General features: G+C 43.5%; 1 protein-coding gene across 2 annotated transcripts in view; it reads left to right on the top strand.

Annotated features, from left to right (window-relative positions):
- The first annotated feature begins 4,218 nt into the window (after nucleotides 1-4,218).
- Nucleotides 4,219-17,716, top strand: part of TOX3 (TOX high mobility group box family member 3) — a 72,834-nt gene continuing 59,336 nt past the window's right edge. For both annotated transcript variants that reach the window (XM_058813749.1, XM_058813748.1), the window contains exon 1: nucleotides 4,219-4,320. In XM_058813749.1, coding sequence (XP_058669732.1) covers nucleotides 4,219-4,320 — 102 coding nt within the window. The remainder of the gene's footprint in view (nucleotides 4,321-17,716) is intronic.

The raw sequence follows: 17,716 nt of genomic DNA, 5'->3' as shown, positions 1-17,716 counted from the left end.
TTATTCTACTTAAGAGTTCTAAAGTTTGTGGGTAAAAGCTGTTATTGAACCTCCTGAGAATTTAGGTGTTTTTCCCCTGCACTGCCCAGGGTACATCCATCTTCTTTCCCCTAAGTCTGTGGAGGAGGCAGAGCTGCAAGTGAAATTCAGCTCTTTGCAATGTTGGCTCAGCATTGTAAAACTGGAGCAGAGAGCTCCAGTCCAGCCTTGGCTCATCCCATCCCTTGTCCCTCACTTCTTTCCTGCCCTTCCATCCCTTCTCCCTCACTTTCCTGCCCCTCCCAGGCTTTGCCAGTGGGAGGGAACTGTGCGGTCAGAGACAGGGGCTGTGCTGAGGTGAGTGCTTGTGCAGCCTCAGATAATATTTCCATGTTACTGAACTGACACAGGGTTTGCAAAGGCTCTAAGGATGCAGTTTGGCCTGGCATGGGAAAAAAAAAAAAAAAAAAAAATAAAAGGGTTGCAAGGCTTGTGTGGGAATCAGGCAGGCTCGGAACATTCATATTTACCTGTGCAAGCTGAAAGGTTTCTGGGCAGCAGTGAGAATTTGTGCAGGCACACTTTCAAGTCTGTATATGACTGATTCACTCAATACAATTTCTGTTCTTACATCAGAAAAGCAGTTTGAGTGTTCTTAATGGCTTTTAAAATTGAATTGTGATGATGAGTCAGAAGAAAGTATAGCTGAAGATGGAACAGAGTCACCATTTGTGTGGTGCTTCCTGAATCATAATTGTTGGCATCAGTAGGCATACATTCAAACCTTTATGAAACAAGGCTTTTTGAAAAGTTTCTTTGAAATTCAGGCTACCCAGGACCAGGGAAATTACTGGAGTACTCCACTTACTGTAGATAGATACTTGCTTTTATTAAACCAGCAGGGGAAAAAAGAAAACTTACTCAAAATTGCAAATACTTCATACTCCATCTACTCTGAAAGAAAAAAAGATGCAAAAGTAGACTTTCAAAGCCATAATTTTACTGAAGGACCTTTAAGAGAATGGCTTGAGAGAAGAATTTGTTGGACTCCTTTCAAGCATCATGTACAGAAGGTTATAAATACTTTGGCTCACTTTTCATCTTTAAGGTACTCCTGAGATAAATGCATTGTAATAAAAAAACACATAATGACATCATGTATATGCACTAAAAGTATAGCAGAGATTACTCAAGTTTACTTATTTAATGCACTACATTGAAGAGGTGTTGAGAAAGAAAAACATACACTTGCCTAATTCTTTAGTTTCTTTTTTAGTACAATTCTCTCTGGTATAGTATCACATAAACCATAATATTTTATTTAAAAAGAAAAATAAATTAGCATACATGCCAGTTTCTCTTTTGCTTTTCTTTAGATCATTAATTCATTTCACTGCAGTCATACTAGTTCTGCAAAAGACTTTGGGCATTAGGTAGGAGTGACAAAAGTAGCTTGTACTCAGGAATTGTAATTACTTTATTGTTGAAAATATTGAAGTTCTGCTTTATTTTCACGATAGTATAAACAAAGAGTATTTCAAAACTTTTCACCAAATAGTACTTTGGGGGTGTTTTGCCTAGCTTGAGGGGGTTTTTTTTAATTACTTTTTTTTTTTAATGCTGACTGAGTCTGCTCCCATTTACATTAACTTTCCAAGCCAGTGATGTCAAAACAGAGTATTTTGAGGTATTACGGTTGTGGGTATTACTTGCAGAAGGAACTGTGTTGCAAACAGCAGAATACTTAAAATCACTGCTATTTCCATCACCATTATTTGCTCATGTGCTGACCCCAAGTCTCCCAACCAGTGCAGTGGCTGCTGGAGCACCGGCTGTGCCTCCCACCTGCAGCAGAGGCTGCTGCTCCAGCAGGGCACAGGAGAGCTGGGCTGGGCTGGGCTGGGCTGCCAGGCAGTGCCAGGGCCATGATCACAGCTCTGCAGCCCCGCAGTGCCTGCTTGCAGGGTGGCAGCAGGACCAAAGCCGGGCTGGGGATCACTTGCTGTTCATTCCTCACTCGTGTAGGCTTCCTCTGAGTTCAGTGGAAATGTGCTTTCAGGTTTCATGAGAAGTGCAGGGACCCAGAGCTAGGCAGGGGGGAATAGCTGTGTTCATAGAGCAGAGCAGTCCAGAACTTGAGGGCAATGATCTGTTCCTACACCTAAGAATCTGTTTAATATAACATGCACTTGGGTAGAATTCTACTTTTACTTTCAGCCTCAGTTGAAAGATGTTTGCTGTGCCTGTACACCACCACTTTTCCATCACTGTGTTGGAGGAATGCTCTGATGTGATGTTGCAGTCTTCATTGTCTTTTTCTGAACAATTTGTTTCTCTCAGGAGCATAAGTAATTTTTTGCCACTGATATGGGGTGTGCCTGTGTGAATATTCTGTGCTGCATGTGCCTTAACCATTCCTCTCCTGGTAACAGAGTACATTTTGCAGTCTTTTGCCTTCGGTTAAGAACAGTTGCCATAATGAATATGAAATTGGATTAGGTATGTGACAGTGTATGCCTGTTATCTTTGCTATCGAGGCATTTACCCATTCATACACAGTTTTCTAGGAAGTTAAATTCTGAATGCTCTATGGAAATACAAATATGTATCTGTGCTATGTTTAATTCTGCTCTTAGTGCAAAATACCATGCTAGAGATGTTCGCTTCAAAGTGTGATACTTCAGAACCAATATCCTGAATAAGGGTGATCTGGCATGTCCTATGCAACCAGGAGCTACTTGCGCCACCAGAAATATTGAACAGAAGATTTCTAGGAATGGAACTGGGAAGATGTTCCTTTCTACATGATGTAGCTGTTGACTGTTTTACAGTTTGCTCCCGATGTTTTTAGACAGTGAAGAATCATGCCTGGAGACGAAGTGTGGGGCACTCAGCTCCTGAGGCAGGCATCAGAAGGGGGACTGAGCATGGGCCCAAGGATGTCTGTCCTCCAGAGAAGGTCTTGCTGCTATTGTACAGTTAAGCCTTGTATACTTATGTTACCATTGCTATTTTGCAGCTGAATGGAGGAAGCTCCATCTGGGGCACACTTTCAGTGGCCTGAGAACTGCCCAGGAATCTGCCCTAGACCCAAAAATCAATCCTCTCCCTGTCACTGGAGCCTTGACGTCCAGGGCGTTTCTATTCCTCTTCCTTGCACCTTGTCTGCATGGCTCAAGTTGTAAAGTTAGCCGGCCTTGTGCTGCTTTAGTGTTTTCTCCAAAAGTTCTGGAGCAGATTTTCGGCTCAGCAAAGCTCCGTGCAAGGGAGCAGATACGGCTGGGCTGTGCCTACGACTGACAAAACAAATTTGGGTTATTAGCGGGTAGCTTTGACTCATCAGCCGGAGACTTTGAGAGTGCGAGCAGCTTTCTGTAAGCGAGGCAGGTTTAAAGTCTTGCTTCTGACAGCACCTTAGAAAAACCTCGTTTCTTCTGCTACCAAACTGACGCAGCAAGGCAGCGATGTGAATCGATAAAAGTGCATTATCCCCCCCCCCCAAAAAAAAGGGCGGAAAACTGGTGGAAGCGGTGAAAGTTACTCACCTGGACCCTTCCTGGAGCGAGGACAGCCATGGGCAGGGCCCGGGCGGGGGAGCGGCGGCGGGCGGGGCGGGGAGGGGCGCGGGCCGGGAGCGCTGCCAGCGCGGCGCCGCTCGCTCGGCACTTGGCCCCGCAGCGCCCGCCCAGCGCAGCCCTGTTGCACCGAGCCCGGGGTAGGCGCCCCCTGCCCGGCAGCGCGGGGCGGCCGCGGCCCCGCCGTGCCCCGCTCCGCCGGCGCTGACGGTGCCCCCGCCTTTGTCGGGCGGCCGCTCCGTCCGTCAGTCCGTCCGCGCCGGGCGCGTGGCTCCTTTGTGTACGGCAGCTGCTCCTGAATGCGGAGGCAAAGCCTGTGGCTTGGCACTGAGCTTTTAAAAAACAACAGCCCTCCCTCCCTCCTTCCCTCCCCTCCCCTCCCCTCCCCTCCTCCCGCCGAGGTGGACGGGCATCCATCCACCTGGGGTCCGCTGCCCACCTCTCCTCTCATCCTGCTCTCTTCTCCTCCTTGTTTACCTGCACTTTTCCGCCGCCTCTTCCCCCGCTGTCCCCGCCGCCCCCCGGTCCCCGCTCTCGGGCAGGCTCGGCGCCCCGCAGCTCCGCTCCCTCGGCGTTTCGCCCGTGCCCCTGCCCCGGGGAAGGCACTTGAAGGTGGATCTATTAAACCTCCCGGCGGTCTCTCCAAGTGGACCGAATCTCCAGCATGGATGTAAGATTTTACCCGGCTGCGGCGGGCAGCGCGCTCCCCGGAGACCCTTCCAACCTGGACTTTGCCCAGTGTTTGGGTTACTACAACTACAACAAGGTGATTATTCCCGCGGGTGTTAATTCCTCGTGCTGCTGCCCGGGGCTCCGTCGGGGCGGGAGGCTCGGGGCTGGGGGATGCGCGGAGCCCGGGGCGGTGCGCCCGCCGCTCTCCGCGGGGCCGGAGGATGCGCAGCCCCGCAAAGTTGCGGTCGGCGGGGCCGGGCGCGGGGCTCGCCCCGGGGAACGTGCCCTCGGGCCGGTGCTCGGGCTGTTCAGTGGGTGCGAGCGGCAGACAGCCGGGAGGAGCTCGGGGAGGCGATGCTGCTCCCCGTGGCCGGCGAACAAAGGCGCGTCCCGGGCGCGCAGCGTTCGCGCTGGGCTCGGCACTTGCCGAACTTTCCCCGGGCGGCTCCCGGGCGGGTCGGGCAGAGCGCGGTGGGCTCGGACGGCCCTGGGAGGAGAGCACGGAGCCTCCCTCTGCTCTGTTCTCTCGGCTCAGCACGGCTCTGTTACGGCCGGTTCCTAACTAGAGGATTATCCAAACGGGAGGATTATCCAAAAGCGCATCAGCTGCTGGTACAGGAGGGTAACTAGCGCTCCGCTTTGGCGAGGGCTGTCACAGAAGTTGCAGTACCACTTCTGTCTATTCACACCTCTGCGGCATGTGCAGTGTTTGAAATAAACCTTACAAGCAATAGTCATCTCCCAGTGTCTTACCTTCATTTACAGAAATATGTTTTAATAATATGGGGATGATTACCACAAATTACCCAAAGTTGAGAATGACACTGTGACTCACGCTATTTTGAAAAAGCCTTAGCTGTTTGCACTGTGATGTGTCAATAGCACATTGAGCTATTAGCACTGGGCCCTCACACATGCACATAAAGATCCCTTTCACGCTGTGTTTTTCCTGGTGCTATGTTTGGCCAACCTCTGGGGCCTTTTGTGAGGCGCTGTATGAGATGCTGGGGAAAAGAAGGGTGCTGCATGAAGCCTGAACTTGCGTTAAATCCTGGTTTGGTTTTTTTTTCAAAACGAAGAGACAAACTTTGCTGAAATTCAGAGACAGAAGTAACGTGGCGTTCAGATAGATTCAGGGGCTGGAGAAAACTTTCTCCCGGAGCAATCGCGCCTGGCTGGGTGCCGTGGGTGTCGCTCTGCGGGCTGATGTCCACCGGGGCCGCTGCTGCTGGCCTTGGGCAGGCGGGGCGCGCTGTCCGGCCCGTGTCCAGCTGTCCGGCCCGTGTCCAGCTGTCCGGCCCGTGTCCAGCTGTCTGTCCGGCCGCGGGGCCCGCGCATGCGCCCGCGCTGTGCGCTTTGTTAGCGCGGAGCGGAGCGCGCAGGGCGTGAGGCGGGGATGGAATGAATGTCAGCGCTGCTCTGGGCGCTGCCGAGGGCTCCGGGAGCTCCGAAATGCCTCCTAAATGTCCGCTGCTGGCTGATAAGCCGGCTAATTTTGGAAACTTGCAGCGCTTGCTGGCAGCCGGCGTGTTTACTGTAAATTTCACTTGTTCTGTGACTTTGCTGTGTTGTGCAAGGCGTGCGCTCAATTCAAGCTCAGGTGCAGGTTACTCTGTAGGCTCTTTCTACATTTCTTTGTACGTCCAAAATTTTTAATATCTTGTGAATATCAGTAGTTTCTCATGTCCATTAGCTTGCTGCTAGTGCACAGTTACATATAACCTTTTAACTCTATTTCCCATCGTTGTACAAAGAGAACAGAGTGTGCATTCAGAAAAAGTCAAAAGTAACTAACTTTTGGCCTATTCAGAAACACATTTCAGTTGCTGTACTCCTGAACATAATTTTGGCAAGTACCTCGTAGGCCAGGCTTCCAGTCTGCAGCAGAAAATATTTTAATTAACAGAGTACAGCTCATGATGCTTGTGCCTTATAATAGATATCTTTGTATGCAGAAGGCCTGATCTGGAGCGGGCTGACACACGCAGAATTGTGTTGCTGCTGCTGTGAGCTCTTCATTGGCTCAGCTGGCAAAACAGCAACGTGGTGTACAGGTGTTTCAAGGACAGAAGAAGAATTTGTGAATGAGTTCCTAGAAAGGATAGGCCTAACTGTGTTAATCTGATCTCATTTTCTGCATTGTTTATAATCTGCAGTTATAGGAGTCATTGTAAATTTGTGGGGTTTTTAATTATTCTGATAAAGAGAGTACATCTGTTTTGATATCTTGCCTCCCTGCTTTGCTTTCCTTGTCTTCTGTCCTTTTCCCTGTGTTTCTAAGGAAAATAAATGATTGTTCTGTTAGGTACTGAGATGACCAGAAGGCACTGAAAAAAAGGGCTGAAATATTTACTCTGCTGAAGTAAATGTGAGAACTGTTATTGATTTCACTAGGAACAGTATTTCACCTCAAGTCTTTCTGAAACTCATTTGAGTGTCCTGCCCACTCATCCATGCCTGCTTCATTGTTAGGAGCTGAATCCGTATTCTCCTTGTGACAGTGACATTGCCTGTGACAACTGCTGGGAAGCAGCATGATGGCAAGAGTAAACAGACTAGGTGGTTGTATGTATGTGCAAAAGCAGAATTATTTATGTGAAAATATTCTCAAGATCATTAAGACAGAGTTGATGGCATATGGCCTGCCTGTGGAAAATTGTACCTTGCATCACAGTGTCTAAAAATATCAAATTTAAAACCTTTTAGTGCAAATACACTGCACCCTGTGAGACAGTGCTGCCTTCCACCTGCCTGCTTTAAACAGAATTTCCCAGGCGTGCAGGGTTTTTGTCCTTCAGTGGATGCAGCACTGGCAGGAATGTGGCAGACTGACCCGTGAACCCCCAGACAGCACTTGGGATCTCAGGGTGCCCTGTGAGGAGGGGTCAGGGATGGGAGGGGAGCTGAATCCTGAGCCCTGGGTTTGGAGCCAGGCATGCTGAGGAGCTGTGCTGGCCTTGTGCAGATAGCCTTGGCTGGATTCCACCCCAGCTGCTTTCTAAGTGCAACGTTGTGCTTTGAAATTGGTGCTCAGGACTGGATAAGAAGACCTGAGGGTGAGGGACGTCATCTTGGGGTGTTTTGGAGAAGAGTTAGCCTTGAGTGCAAGACAGGTGTTTGAAATGGACTGGTGTACATCCACAATCCTGCCACCACTGGCAGTGCAGCAGTTTCTGGGAGATCCACTGGGACTCTTTTGGGGAGGTGGTGCACATGGAGAGGGCAGAAGAGGAAACAGGGGCACAGAAGTGCAGTGATTTGTCCAAGGTTACCCAGTCGGTCACTGACATAATCAGGGCCACAACCAAGGTATTCTGAGATTCAGTCCAGTGGTTTATGCTGAATCTCATTTGCCCTAATAGGATTACTTACATGTTTAAAGTAAAGCATGTGCTTAAGTGCTTTGCTGGATCAGGGCCATATTTGATAAGTTTTCAGCCCTGATGTGAGAGTGCATTACTTGACCCTGCATGTGTGTGCCTGGTTCAGGATAACAGGGATCCACTTCTGCTCCATGGAATTGCACAAGTGGAACCATGGTTTGCCTGCTTCTAGAAGAATCCTGCTGCAGTATACTAAAAAAAAAAAATCACCAAAAAGGAGCTATAAAAATTACAGAAAGTTGAAAGAGACCAGCTGTTGTAAAACATTCTGCTTCTGTTTTGAGCCCTTTTATGGTTCTGCAGATGGAGAATGATTTTGGACATTCAGTACAGTTGAGTAGCTTTTCTAAACAAACTTTTTCACTTATTGAGTAAATTATATGTCTTGTACTAAAAATATTTAGGAAACTAGTATTCATCCTGGCATATACATGTGGTTTTGGGGTTTTTTTTGGTTTTTTTTTTTTTTAAAGGAGCTGTAATTCTTATAATGCCATTTGGAAAAAGTGAAAACTCCAAAACCTAAATACATACAGCTCAGTGCTTGAGTTATCATATTAAATTCCAGAATCCTTATTTCATTATTTAACTGCGTGCATTTTATAACGTTTATCTCTACTACACAGATTGTCCTTGAAGGATACAAATTTCAAACACACATACCTTAATTTAGGCACTACCATACATATGAGATTGTCAGAGCTTGATGTTTTTGGCTGAAATATTTTTCATTTTACAAAGGAAGCTCAGGAAGTTTATCTTGTTCTTCCAGAGGTAAAGCAAAGACAGCAGTAGTTTAGTAGCAGCTAAACTGGGGCTCTAAGTCATTCCTATTAGTGTGTTGTTAGGAAAAAGTGGATTACAGTTATGCAAATAATTTAAAACTGCTCTTCTTGCAAATTTAGTGTGGCTCTATATGCATAGGTTTTCCTCTCCTGCAGCAGATGATGGGAGACAATGGGTGCATGTATGTTGCTAAGATGGAAAGCTCCATGCTCACCCATCAGCTGCCCTGCAGATATGCCTGTTTACATCTGGGCTCTGCTCTGCTGCTCTGTGCTGAGCTCCTGTGTGTGTGTCCAGAGCCTGACCATGGCAGAGGTGGCACAGGGCCACAAAGCACCAGGCAGCTCCCAAAAATGAGAGGTGTGTAGCACAGACACAAATACAGGTTGTGTTGGAGACAGCTTAGGCAGGGGATTGGGAACTTTCTGTTCAGTGTCAACTCAGTAAATGATATTTTATCACCAGCATTTTCCACTGATCATCTGGCACACGTGGCAAGTGTGCTCAACTGCTTCTTTCCCAGAACAGCCAGCTCCTGCCTTGGATATCTCAAAACCTCAGGACTGTGTAGGCAACTACTGCTAGGGAGCAAAAAAATTCCCAAAATATTTGTCTGTCCAGTCCAGCCCTAAAATTGTTGGATATATAATTCCTAGTCCCTGGAAGAGGGAGTGAAATGGTCATATGAGTATGTCCACCAGAATGAAAATTACAATTTGTATCATCACCCCACCTTGCATTATGCTGCTTTGCAGGCAGAGTCACCCCTGAGGTTTTCTGCCATAGCTGAGAGCTGGCTGTGAAACAGGAACCCCTGTGTGCCACAGCTGGGCAAGAACCTGTGGTGCTCAGAATGAACACCTGTAATGGGGACACCGACTGGACTGTGCAGTGTACAGTTCTTCTGTTGCTCACATAATTCATAATTCAGCTCCTATACTCAATGTACCATTTGCTGGTTGAGAGTTGATTGTATAACAAATATACTTTGTGGAAGTCAATTTTTAGAAATATTTTTAGATGTTTTCATTACAGTGGGTTACAGCCAGATCAGTGAGATGCTTGCAAGAATACAGTAATCCGTGAAGAGTTTGAATGTAATGCTTAGGAGATACTTAGAGTACTTAAGATATGTATGGAAATCATTAGTGGGTGCAGTTTTTAAAACAGTGATATTTTGTAGCAATCACAACTCTGGAGTGTGTGTGCCATGGACATGGAGCTCCACTTTACACCTGGAATGAGGAAACATTGACCAAATCCACTGGGATGACAAGAACCTCATTCCCATGGTACCACCCATAGTACACCACCTTGTACTTCACAGACAGGTACCCAGTCCAGCCTAACCTTTAATGAATTATTGCAAATTTATAATAAAATCTAAAATAGAAGCACAGGAAATATCGGCCTCTGTTCTTTGGCAGATACTCAGGAGAGGCTCTCAGTTGTGTGATTCATTTGTTGCAGTTTTGTGCAGTGTCTGACAAAGCAAGGCCAGTCAAACTGTGACCTGTGGTTTGTGCTGCAGCTTTTATTAAATTTACAGTTAATACATGCCTGTGTATTTGTTGAATTCTGATACTCCTCAAAAACCTAAGTAATGCTACTGAACGATGATGATCAAATTTAAGAGGAGAAGAATTTGTACAGCACTAATCCTACCTCTTTATCTGTAATCACTTTTCCACCGCTGTAAAATTGAGTACTGTTATGCAGACCTAATGGCAGGGTTGAATTTTCAAATGCTTCACACTCTTATCTGATAGCTGTGTTCTGTACTGTTACCTGTCTGTGTGATGTATTTATAGAGTGCCAGTCACCACAGTATCTTTGTGATGATTGCTACCAAAATTGAGAACTCTGAGGTGAAAATCTAATCAGGACTTTAGATAGCAATGTCACACAAGAGCCTTCTGGTCTTTGCCTCTGTGCTCTGTTCAGATGAAGACTTAGATGAGATCATGCTTGCTGCCACGTTATTCATTTTTTATTTTTGTAACAAGATTTCTATTTCACATCTTTTCCACTGATGTTAGCATGTGTCGAAACAGTCCAAATCCTGTTTTGAATGTATTCTCTCTGTTTGCACCTGAAACAATGTATTCAAAATCACAGGCATTACAGGGCAGCTGAAATATTAAAACCAAAAGGGGAGACTTTCATTACACAGCTGCTTCTGCCATGGGTAACCTTGAATATCCAAACAGATGTTTTCATGAACTTCTTCATTCACTTCATGGTAATGGGCAGATTAACTGAAAATATTATTTTCATCGCATTAAAAATAACTGAGTCTTATGAGCAGAGTGCTGGAAGTATGATTGACCCATGCTGCAGACTGAGTTGTGTTGGCAAAGGTGTGCTACTGAAAATAGACAATGTTAGTTTATAATTGAAAACTGTTTTAAGCAAACAGTTCATCTAGTTTTCAGTTTGTTTGTATAGTTCATGTTCCAGCTCTTGGCATCAGTGTTTGCTGTTTATTCCTGCACAACCAGTTTGCCCAGCAGCCACATTTGGTTGAAAAGCTCCATATCAAGAGAGAAAGAAAAGCAATCCATTCTCAAAAAATGTAAGTTGAAAGTATCCCTTGTATCCCTTGTGGTTTTTACATCCATAGAAGACCCATTCAGTGTGAGCATTTTTCCCTTACTTCCATGTTCATTAGATCAGGCCTGACCTTGGTATTTCACAGGAGAAATTTTTATCCATTCAATGTTTTATTTTCACTGTTTTAAAGTAACAGCCCTTCTCACTGTCTGGGTCACAGAGCCACATGTTATTGTTCCTGGCCAAAGACTTGTGAGAGCTGAGAATAACGTGGAAAACAGTGGGTTGTGTCATAGGTTAAAAACAAAGGCAGGACTTGGACTGGTAACCTCTGAAATAAGGGATCAGAGGTCCCAGCTGCTGGCTGGGGTGAGAGCTGCAGAGGCAGCAGCACAGGGATCTCCTCCCTTCCCTGCTCTGCTTTACCACATATGTAAGTGATGGTTATGTTAAATCATTGTGTTAAAGCAGCAATTTCTCAGACAGATACATTTGCATTGAATTTTCCTTCTCTACAGTGAATATTCTGAAGAGCTCTGATCAACTGGAGAACCTAACAAAAGGTTGGAAATACATAAAATTACCAGCATGGTAGGATTTGTGGAAAATGAAGTCTATGTGCAGATGGCTGAGATCACTTGAGGCGAGGTGTCTTCATCTCTCCCTTTGATTTCCTTAAGAAATTTTGTCAAGAGAAGCTCTGCTGTGTTTGGCATTCCATGTGGTTATAGTTAGTATTGTAATTCTCTGAGCAGTTAATATGAGGGAATTTAGATGGGAACTAAAATCTAAATAGTTTTAGACATCCAAGTTAATAAAGTAGTTTTTTGGTTTTTTTTTTTTTTTGGGGTGGGGCTTTGTTTGTTTGTTTTTGGTTTTTGTTGTGGGGGTTTTGTGCATTTTTTGGAAGGAAACAACATAGGCTTTATGAATCATCTTTTCTATCCCAATGGGACAATGCCTGTATTCAAAGTCACTGAATTATATAAAGGTTTGTAGGTTCAGGACATACTTAAACACCTCAGTATTGATTAGCTGTCTAATTTTGATAAGAAAATGGTGTTAAAACCATGCAAAAATCAATTGCTGAATGTTGGAGTAGCTTATTTTCAGAGCAGATCATATTTATCTGCCATTCTTTTTATGCTACTCTCCTCATGGTTATAAGGCTTACACAAATAGTTGAATTTGTGAATGGTTTGAGATATTGTATTTCAGTACTTGTTCTTAATAGAATTTGTTATTAATAAAATGCTTTTGTTAAACTGTACTTTTATCAGCAAGCTGTTTACCTGATAGGGGATTAACAATCCTCTATTTGCATTCTTTAAATAAATAAGAATTTTATTAGGCAAGGAAAAATAATCATTTTGTTTGCTTTAATAGGTTAGTGCTGTTACTTTTGTGGTTTCCTAAAAAGCACGTGGCTGAAATGATGACTATAATAGGTGGTGGCTGTGTAAATATGGGGCTATTGTGCTATTTATCTTTGGTAGCAAAAATCTTGGTAGTTGTGGTTTCCTACCAACAACCAACATGGTTCTTTTTTCTCCTGTTGTTTTGCTTGATACAGTTTGAAATATGTTGTATTTTAAAAAAGCCTATTCTATACATGTGGTAAAACCCCCAGAAGTTTATGATGCATTCTTTGCTCTTTTTCACAGCAGAACTTTTAGTAAAAACAAGACTGACCTCAAAACTACACTGGACCATACATGTAAATACACTGTGAGGTGCAAACACAAGAGCTTATTATAGATTTGCACTGCAAAGCAATCGTGAGAGTAAATAATATGTTTATGCCTATGTGACTTTCTCTTTGTGGTTTTATGAGGGTGTCCAATTGCTACGTTGCAAATGATAAGATGAAGTCATTTGTATCAATTTATTTTGTCCTTCCAAATAATTTGCAATTTCAGGATATTGTTAAATAAAAGGATCTAACAGATGCTTCTGCTATCCATTCCTCCTGACGTTTTTAAATCCTACTTAGAGCTATCTTTATGCTCCCGTGGTGGTGCAGCTGAGACCCAAGGAGAGTATGTGGAGTGGTAAATCAGATGTTATGTCACACAGGGCAGCCAGGCTTCCTAAACAGTGGCTTGCATCACTGCTTCCACGATAGAGATCTACCTGCTGTTTATGACAGAGCAGAAGGGCCTTTGTTTCATTCTCATACTTCCATCTAAGCCTCTTTTAATGTAACAGCTCTGTGCCGGGGTCTTGGATGATGTTGTAAGGTGCATTGGGTGTTGTGTGGCTTCTGTAATTGTTTCAAGGATGCGACAATCCCTCAGTCTCAGTTCCCAGGGTTGTCTCACCTGGGTCTGCCCCAGCACTCTGAGTCAGCCATCCCTGTGTGTCGGTGGCTGCAGTGCTGAGGTTCAGTGCCCCCTGCTCTCACTGGCCTGCTGATGGAAACAATGGTTTGTTCTGAGATTTTCCCTTCCTGGAATCAGCTTTGTGGGTACCTTTGTCATTCCTTGGGTGGTTTTCTCATCTCCTCATGGCTCTGCCTTGGGCTGGCTGATGGCACATAGCAAAAACCTGACATCCTTGGAGCCACCACAGCTGGGACAGAACCTTGGTGTTTGTGCAGCTCAGACTGAATTAGGTGAAAGACGGGCCTAAATATGACTCAGAGTGATTAATCAGAGATGATATGAAAGGAAAATATCTTCATGAAATACCTACTCAAGCAGGCAAACACACAGAACTTCGGTGTTGTGCATACACAGGTGTGTGGTGTGTCCAGTGTGCAGCCTAGAGATCAATCTTACTCTTCTACCTGTAATTCTTCACAACAAACAGCTATAGAATGGTAGTGTGAGCTTCTGTGTTTATTTTGCTTCAATCTGCAGCTATAGCTTGCCCAGTTTAAGTAGAAAACTGTTTTTCTAAATTTAGTTGGCAAACAACTTGTGATAGGATAGCAGCCTTTTTCTGTCTTCTCTGCTAGAAAGTGTTTGAGTAGGGATGGTGAAGATTGGCTTTGACTTCTATCAGCACAAATATATTGCTGGTGATAACATATCATAGGAGTATGCTGCCTATCTCCTGTATTCTTGTCTCTAGTAAATAGCAATTTTTCAAGAGAGGTCTCGGAATTTGCCCTTCTGTTAATAGTCTGGTGAAGAGTTTACATACCAGAAAAGAATCCTGATTCTTCACTTGATAACATATTAAAGGGCTTGGTTTTTTGGTTTTTGTTGTTGTGGGGTTTTTTTATTTGTTTGTTTGTTTTTGAGGTTTGTGTTGGGTTTTGTGAAGAAAATTGGCAGCTATTGCTTGTAATACATGCAACTAATAAATGTGAAATTGAAAACGTGACTCTTGGACAGCCACACATTTTTAAAGTTCAGACAATGTGTATTGGTTTGCACCAGTTCTAACACAGTTCCACTGCTTGGGAAATGTGGGGAGGGGCCCTTTGCTCCTGCACAGAATATTTACATTGGGATACAAAGATCTTCTTTGGAGATCATGGGGCTCCTTATGATGGCTTGTAACATTTGGATTGCTAACTAACTGAGTTCCGTTATAGTGCACTCTGCATCATATTCCCTGTCATTTGTGTGTTTATGCAGAATTATTTCTAAATAGAAGCTTTTAAGGTTATTCCATCATGAGGCATAAGTGCGAGACAGTGATAAAAAGCTTGATTTATTATGACTAACTGCAGGTGAACACTGTTGTTATGCCTCATTCTGAGTGTTTCTGTGACTCAAAAAGGACTCCATTAAAATACCATGACGTCAATGGAGTATTTTAAATGCATATGAAAGGATAAAGTCTAGAAATCATAATAGCAAAAGTATCTATCCATATACTTCTAGACTAAATAAAGCATTTGTAGATCTTGTGAGTTTCATTTATTCTCTGTGTGGGTGAGATCTGATACAAAGGATACATTTTCCTTTCTGATCCCCCAGATGTAACCTTTTTTCTTTTAAAATAAATGTGAAAACAGAAGGGACAATATCCATGGAGGAAAGTGATTCTGCACCTTCAGGCTCATGAAATCAGATTGATACTTTGCAGCTGCAGTGAGTACAACCAATGCACCACCCATCTGACACAGAATTTTAACAGTGAGAAATCTTTGATCTTCTTCTTTTTAATGATTTTTTCCCCCAGTTCTGCTTATTTTGCTCATTCTTGGAGTTTTGCTTTATCTTCCACACTTCTGTGGTCGGAAGCAGTCTTTGCATTATCTGTTGCCAAAGGAAATGGCCATTTGTTGATTTAAAAGTATAGAAAAAGGGATGTGAAACACCTTGGGGACAAAGAGGGAGTAGTCCCTTGGGAACACTGCTAAATATTTACAATTGGAGGATCAAGTGTTTTCAGTCTCTCTGAGTTCTTAAACTTCTTTCTTTTGTTGGCAAGAAGCAGGAATAGAAGGGGGCAAAAATACCTGTTATTCTCATTAAAAAGTTTTCCCTAGATTTTAAAGAACTGATCTTTGCTTCTTATTTGATCAAAAGAAAGAGGCCAAGCTCATCTTTGCTTCTTGGTTCAGTTTGTTTATGGCACCCAAACAAAGGAGCTTGTATCTGCAGCTTTTTTCCCCAAAACTCAAGTATCCAGGGGTCTTTGAATGCAGAAATAAGAAATAAGAAGATTTTAGATGACGAATCTCAGTATGTATGCTAGAGCAAGGCCAGTTGCTTATTGATCCCAGCTACTGAAGTTTTCCCTGTGAAGCTGATTTATGTTTATCTTAAAAAAAATAATCAATCAATGAGACAAACTGAACTTCATGTAAGAACTGATTTAAAACATATTCAGCTTTTTCTTTCTCATCCTTACTTTGTAAGAAAATCTTCTGTGGATTCAAAAGGAAAGGGTGCAATCCTGCTCTTGCACATAGGAATGTACTCTCTTTAAACAAGAGAGTTGTATCTGCTTTTGAATTGAGCTTCATAAACTTGCTGGGAAAAATTCAGCTCACAGGGTGTATTTTGAAATAGTGGTTTTTGGGCACTGGACCACTCATTTCCTAAAAGGATAAAGGCAGTTCTTTGTACCTGCTGGCAAGACAAAGGAGTCAGTGCTGCTGCTGCTATGTTATGTGAGGACAGGCTGCAGTGTTGGTCAGTGCTGGCTCTGGCTGGTGGGAAACACCTCTTCTGCTGGGCCTCTCATCCTCACCAGAACCAACACATTTCACTGGTTTTGTCTGTACTTTTACTAAATAAATGAATGATTATTATGTTTTCTCTGGCTTAGATACCCAACAAAAATGAAGGAAAATGCTACACTCATCTGCAAAGGTATAAACAATTTTCATGTCTGAAGCATGAGAGAACTGACACACAGAATTGCAGGTCTGGCAAAAAAGTTTAGAGTTGTTTTTTTAAATAAGTGCCTTATACTGGAGAATTTGTTTTCCTTACAAGAAGAAAATGTAAGAGACAGTATCTATGGCCTAACATTAATAATGGAAAATGCAGGGTGAGAAAGAAAGGAGTGTTGTTCCAAGCATGGCTGTATAAACCCTGGCCATGAGCACAGAGTGAGAAGGAGACGAAAGCCTTTCTCTCCAGAGGGCTGAGCTGCTGAGGCAGCCCTTGCATAAGGAAGGAGCACTAATCACTTTTAAGGTTGATGCTCAGGGTAGGTGCTAAATGTCATCTGGATGGGTGAAACACAGGCCATGGGGTTGGCTGTACTTTTAATCTTGTTTAATGTTGTTCTTTTATGTTTCATCTTTACCTTCCTAAATATGTGATACTGAATTTGTGTTACACACTCTGTGAGTCTTAGAGGGAGTCTGTGAGACTGGACAGGGCCACATAGATGTGATAGTTACTTACACACTTAATAATAACTTTGGAGTATTGCATAACAGCTAGTAAAGAAAATTCATGTCTGAAGTCTAATTATATAAGGGAAAACAATTAGAAATGAGATTTATAGATGGTGGGTAGTTATCTTGTATCTCTTAATGAACGTACAGAGGCTATCCAGTTCTTCCTTCAGAAGTGGTGAGCTTTTCCTTGGTGGTGATGAGTAGAAAGGGAAAGGCCTTTAAACATCTGAGGTGGTGGAACGTTCCACATCTGGAGCCTTGACAATCTCTAGAAGTGTGGTACTAAATCATTAGATAGTTTGTCTGGATGTGGGTGTTTTGCAAGTGCACATCAGGTAATCATCTGCTTCCTCACCTCCCTGCTCTGCTAACTGGTAGCTGCCTCAGGTTTTGAGAACGCAGCACTCCCAGGAAATATGCTTTGTGCTGGATTATATTTTTAGTTCAGTGCACAAAAAAAAAACAACCAGGCATACTTATTTATCTACTCTTTTAGGGAAATTTCTACTGTCCTCTATTACCATCATTATTATAAACATCATATCTTTCTAATTGATGTAATAATTTTGTTCCCTGTATGTCCTTTTCCAGGCCTGTTACATGATAGAAAAATGTGGGCAGTGTGTTTGTTCTTTTTAAACAATGATTATCTGTTGGCTTCTTGAAATGGTCCTCTGGTTGGAGTATATAAAATTGAAACTTCATCCAAGTAATTTTCTTTGAAAAATCACATGAAATAAGGGTGAAACTGCAGAAGTTGTATGTCAACAAACAGCATCTTGAGAATTCTTCAGCTGGAGTGGAATCAGTTTAGTTATTGTTTCCAGCAGAGAGTGCCCAAGTGTGTGGCACAAAGACCTGGTAGATCTCAGATCTCTTTGAAAGCCTCTCATTCATAGCCCTGGAGATGTGACACACTGATGTTTTTGGAAGGGATCATTTGGCTGAAGTGG

This window comes from Ammospiza caudacuta, chromosome 13 (genome assembly GCF_027887145.1).
Source record: "Ammospiza caudacuta isolate bAmmCau1 chromosome 13, bAmmCau1.pri, whole genome shotgun sequence".
In the NCBI taxonomy this organism is placed as follows: domain Eukaryota; kingdom Metazoa; phylum Chordata; class Aves; order Passeriformes; family Passerellidae; genus Ammospiza; species Ammospiza caudacuta.
The sequence above is the reverse complement of the archived record's forward strand: the minus strand, read 5'-3'. Positions and strand labels throughout refer to the sequence as shown.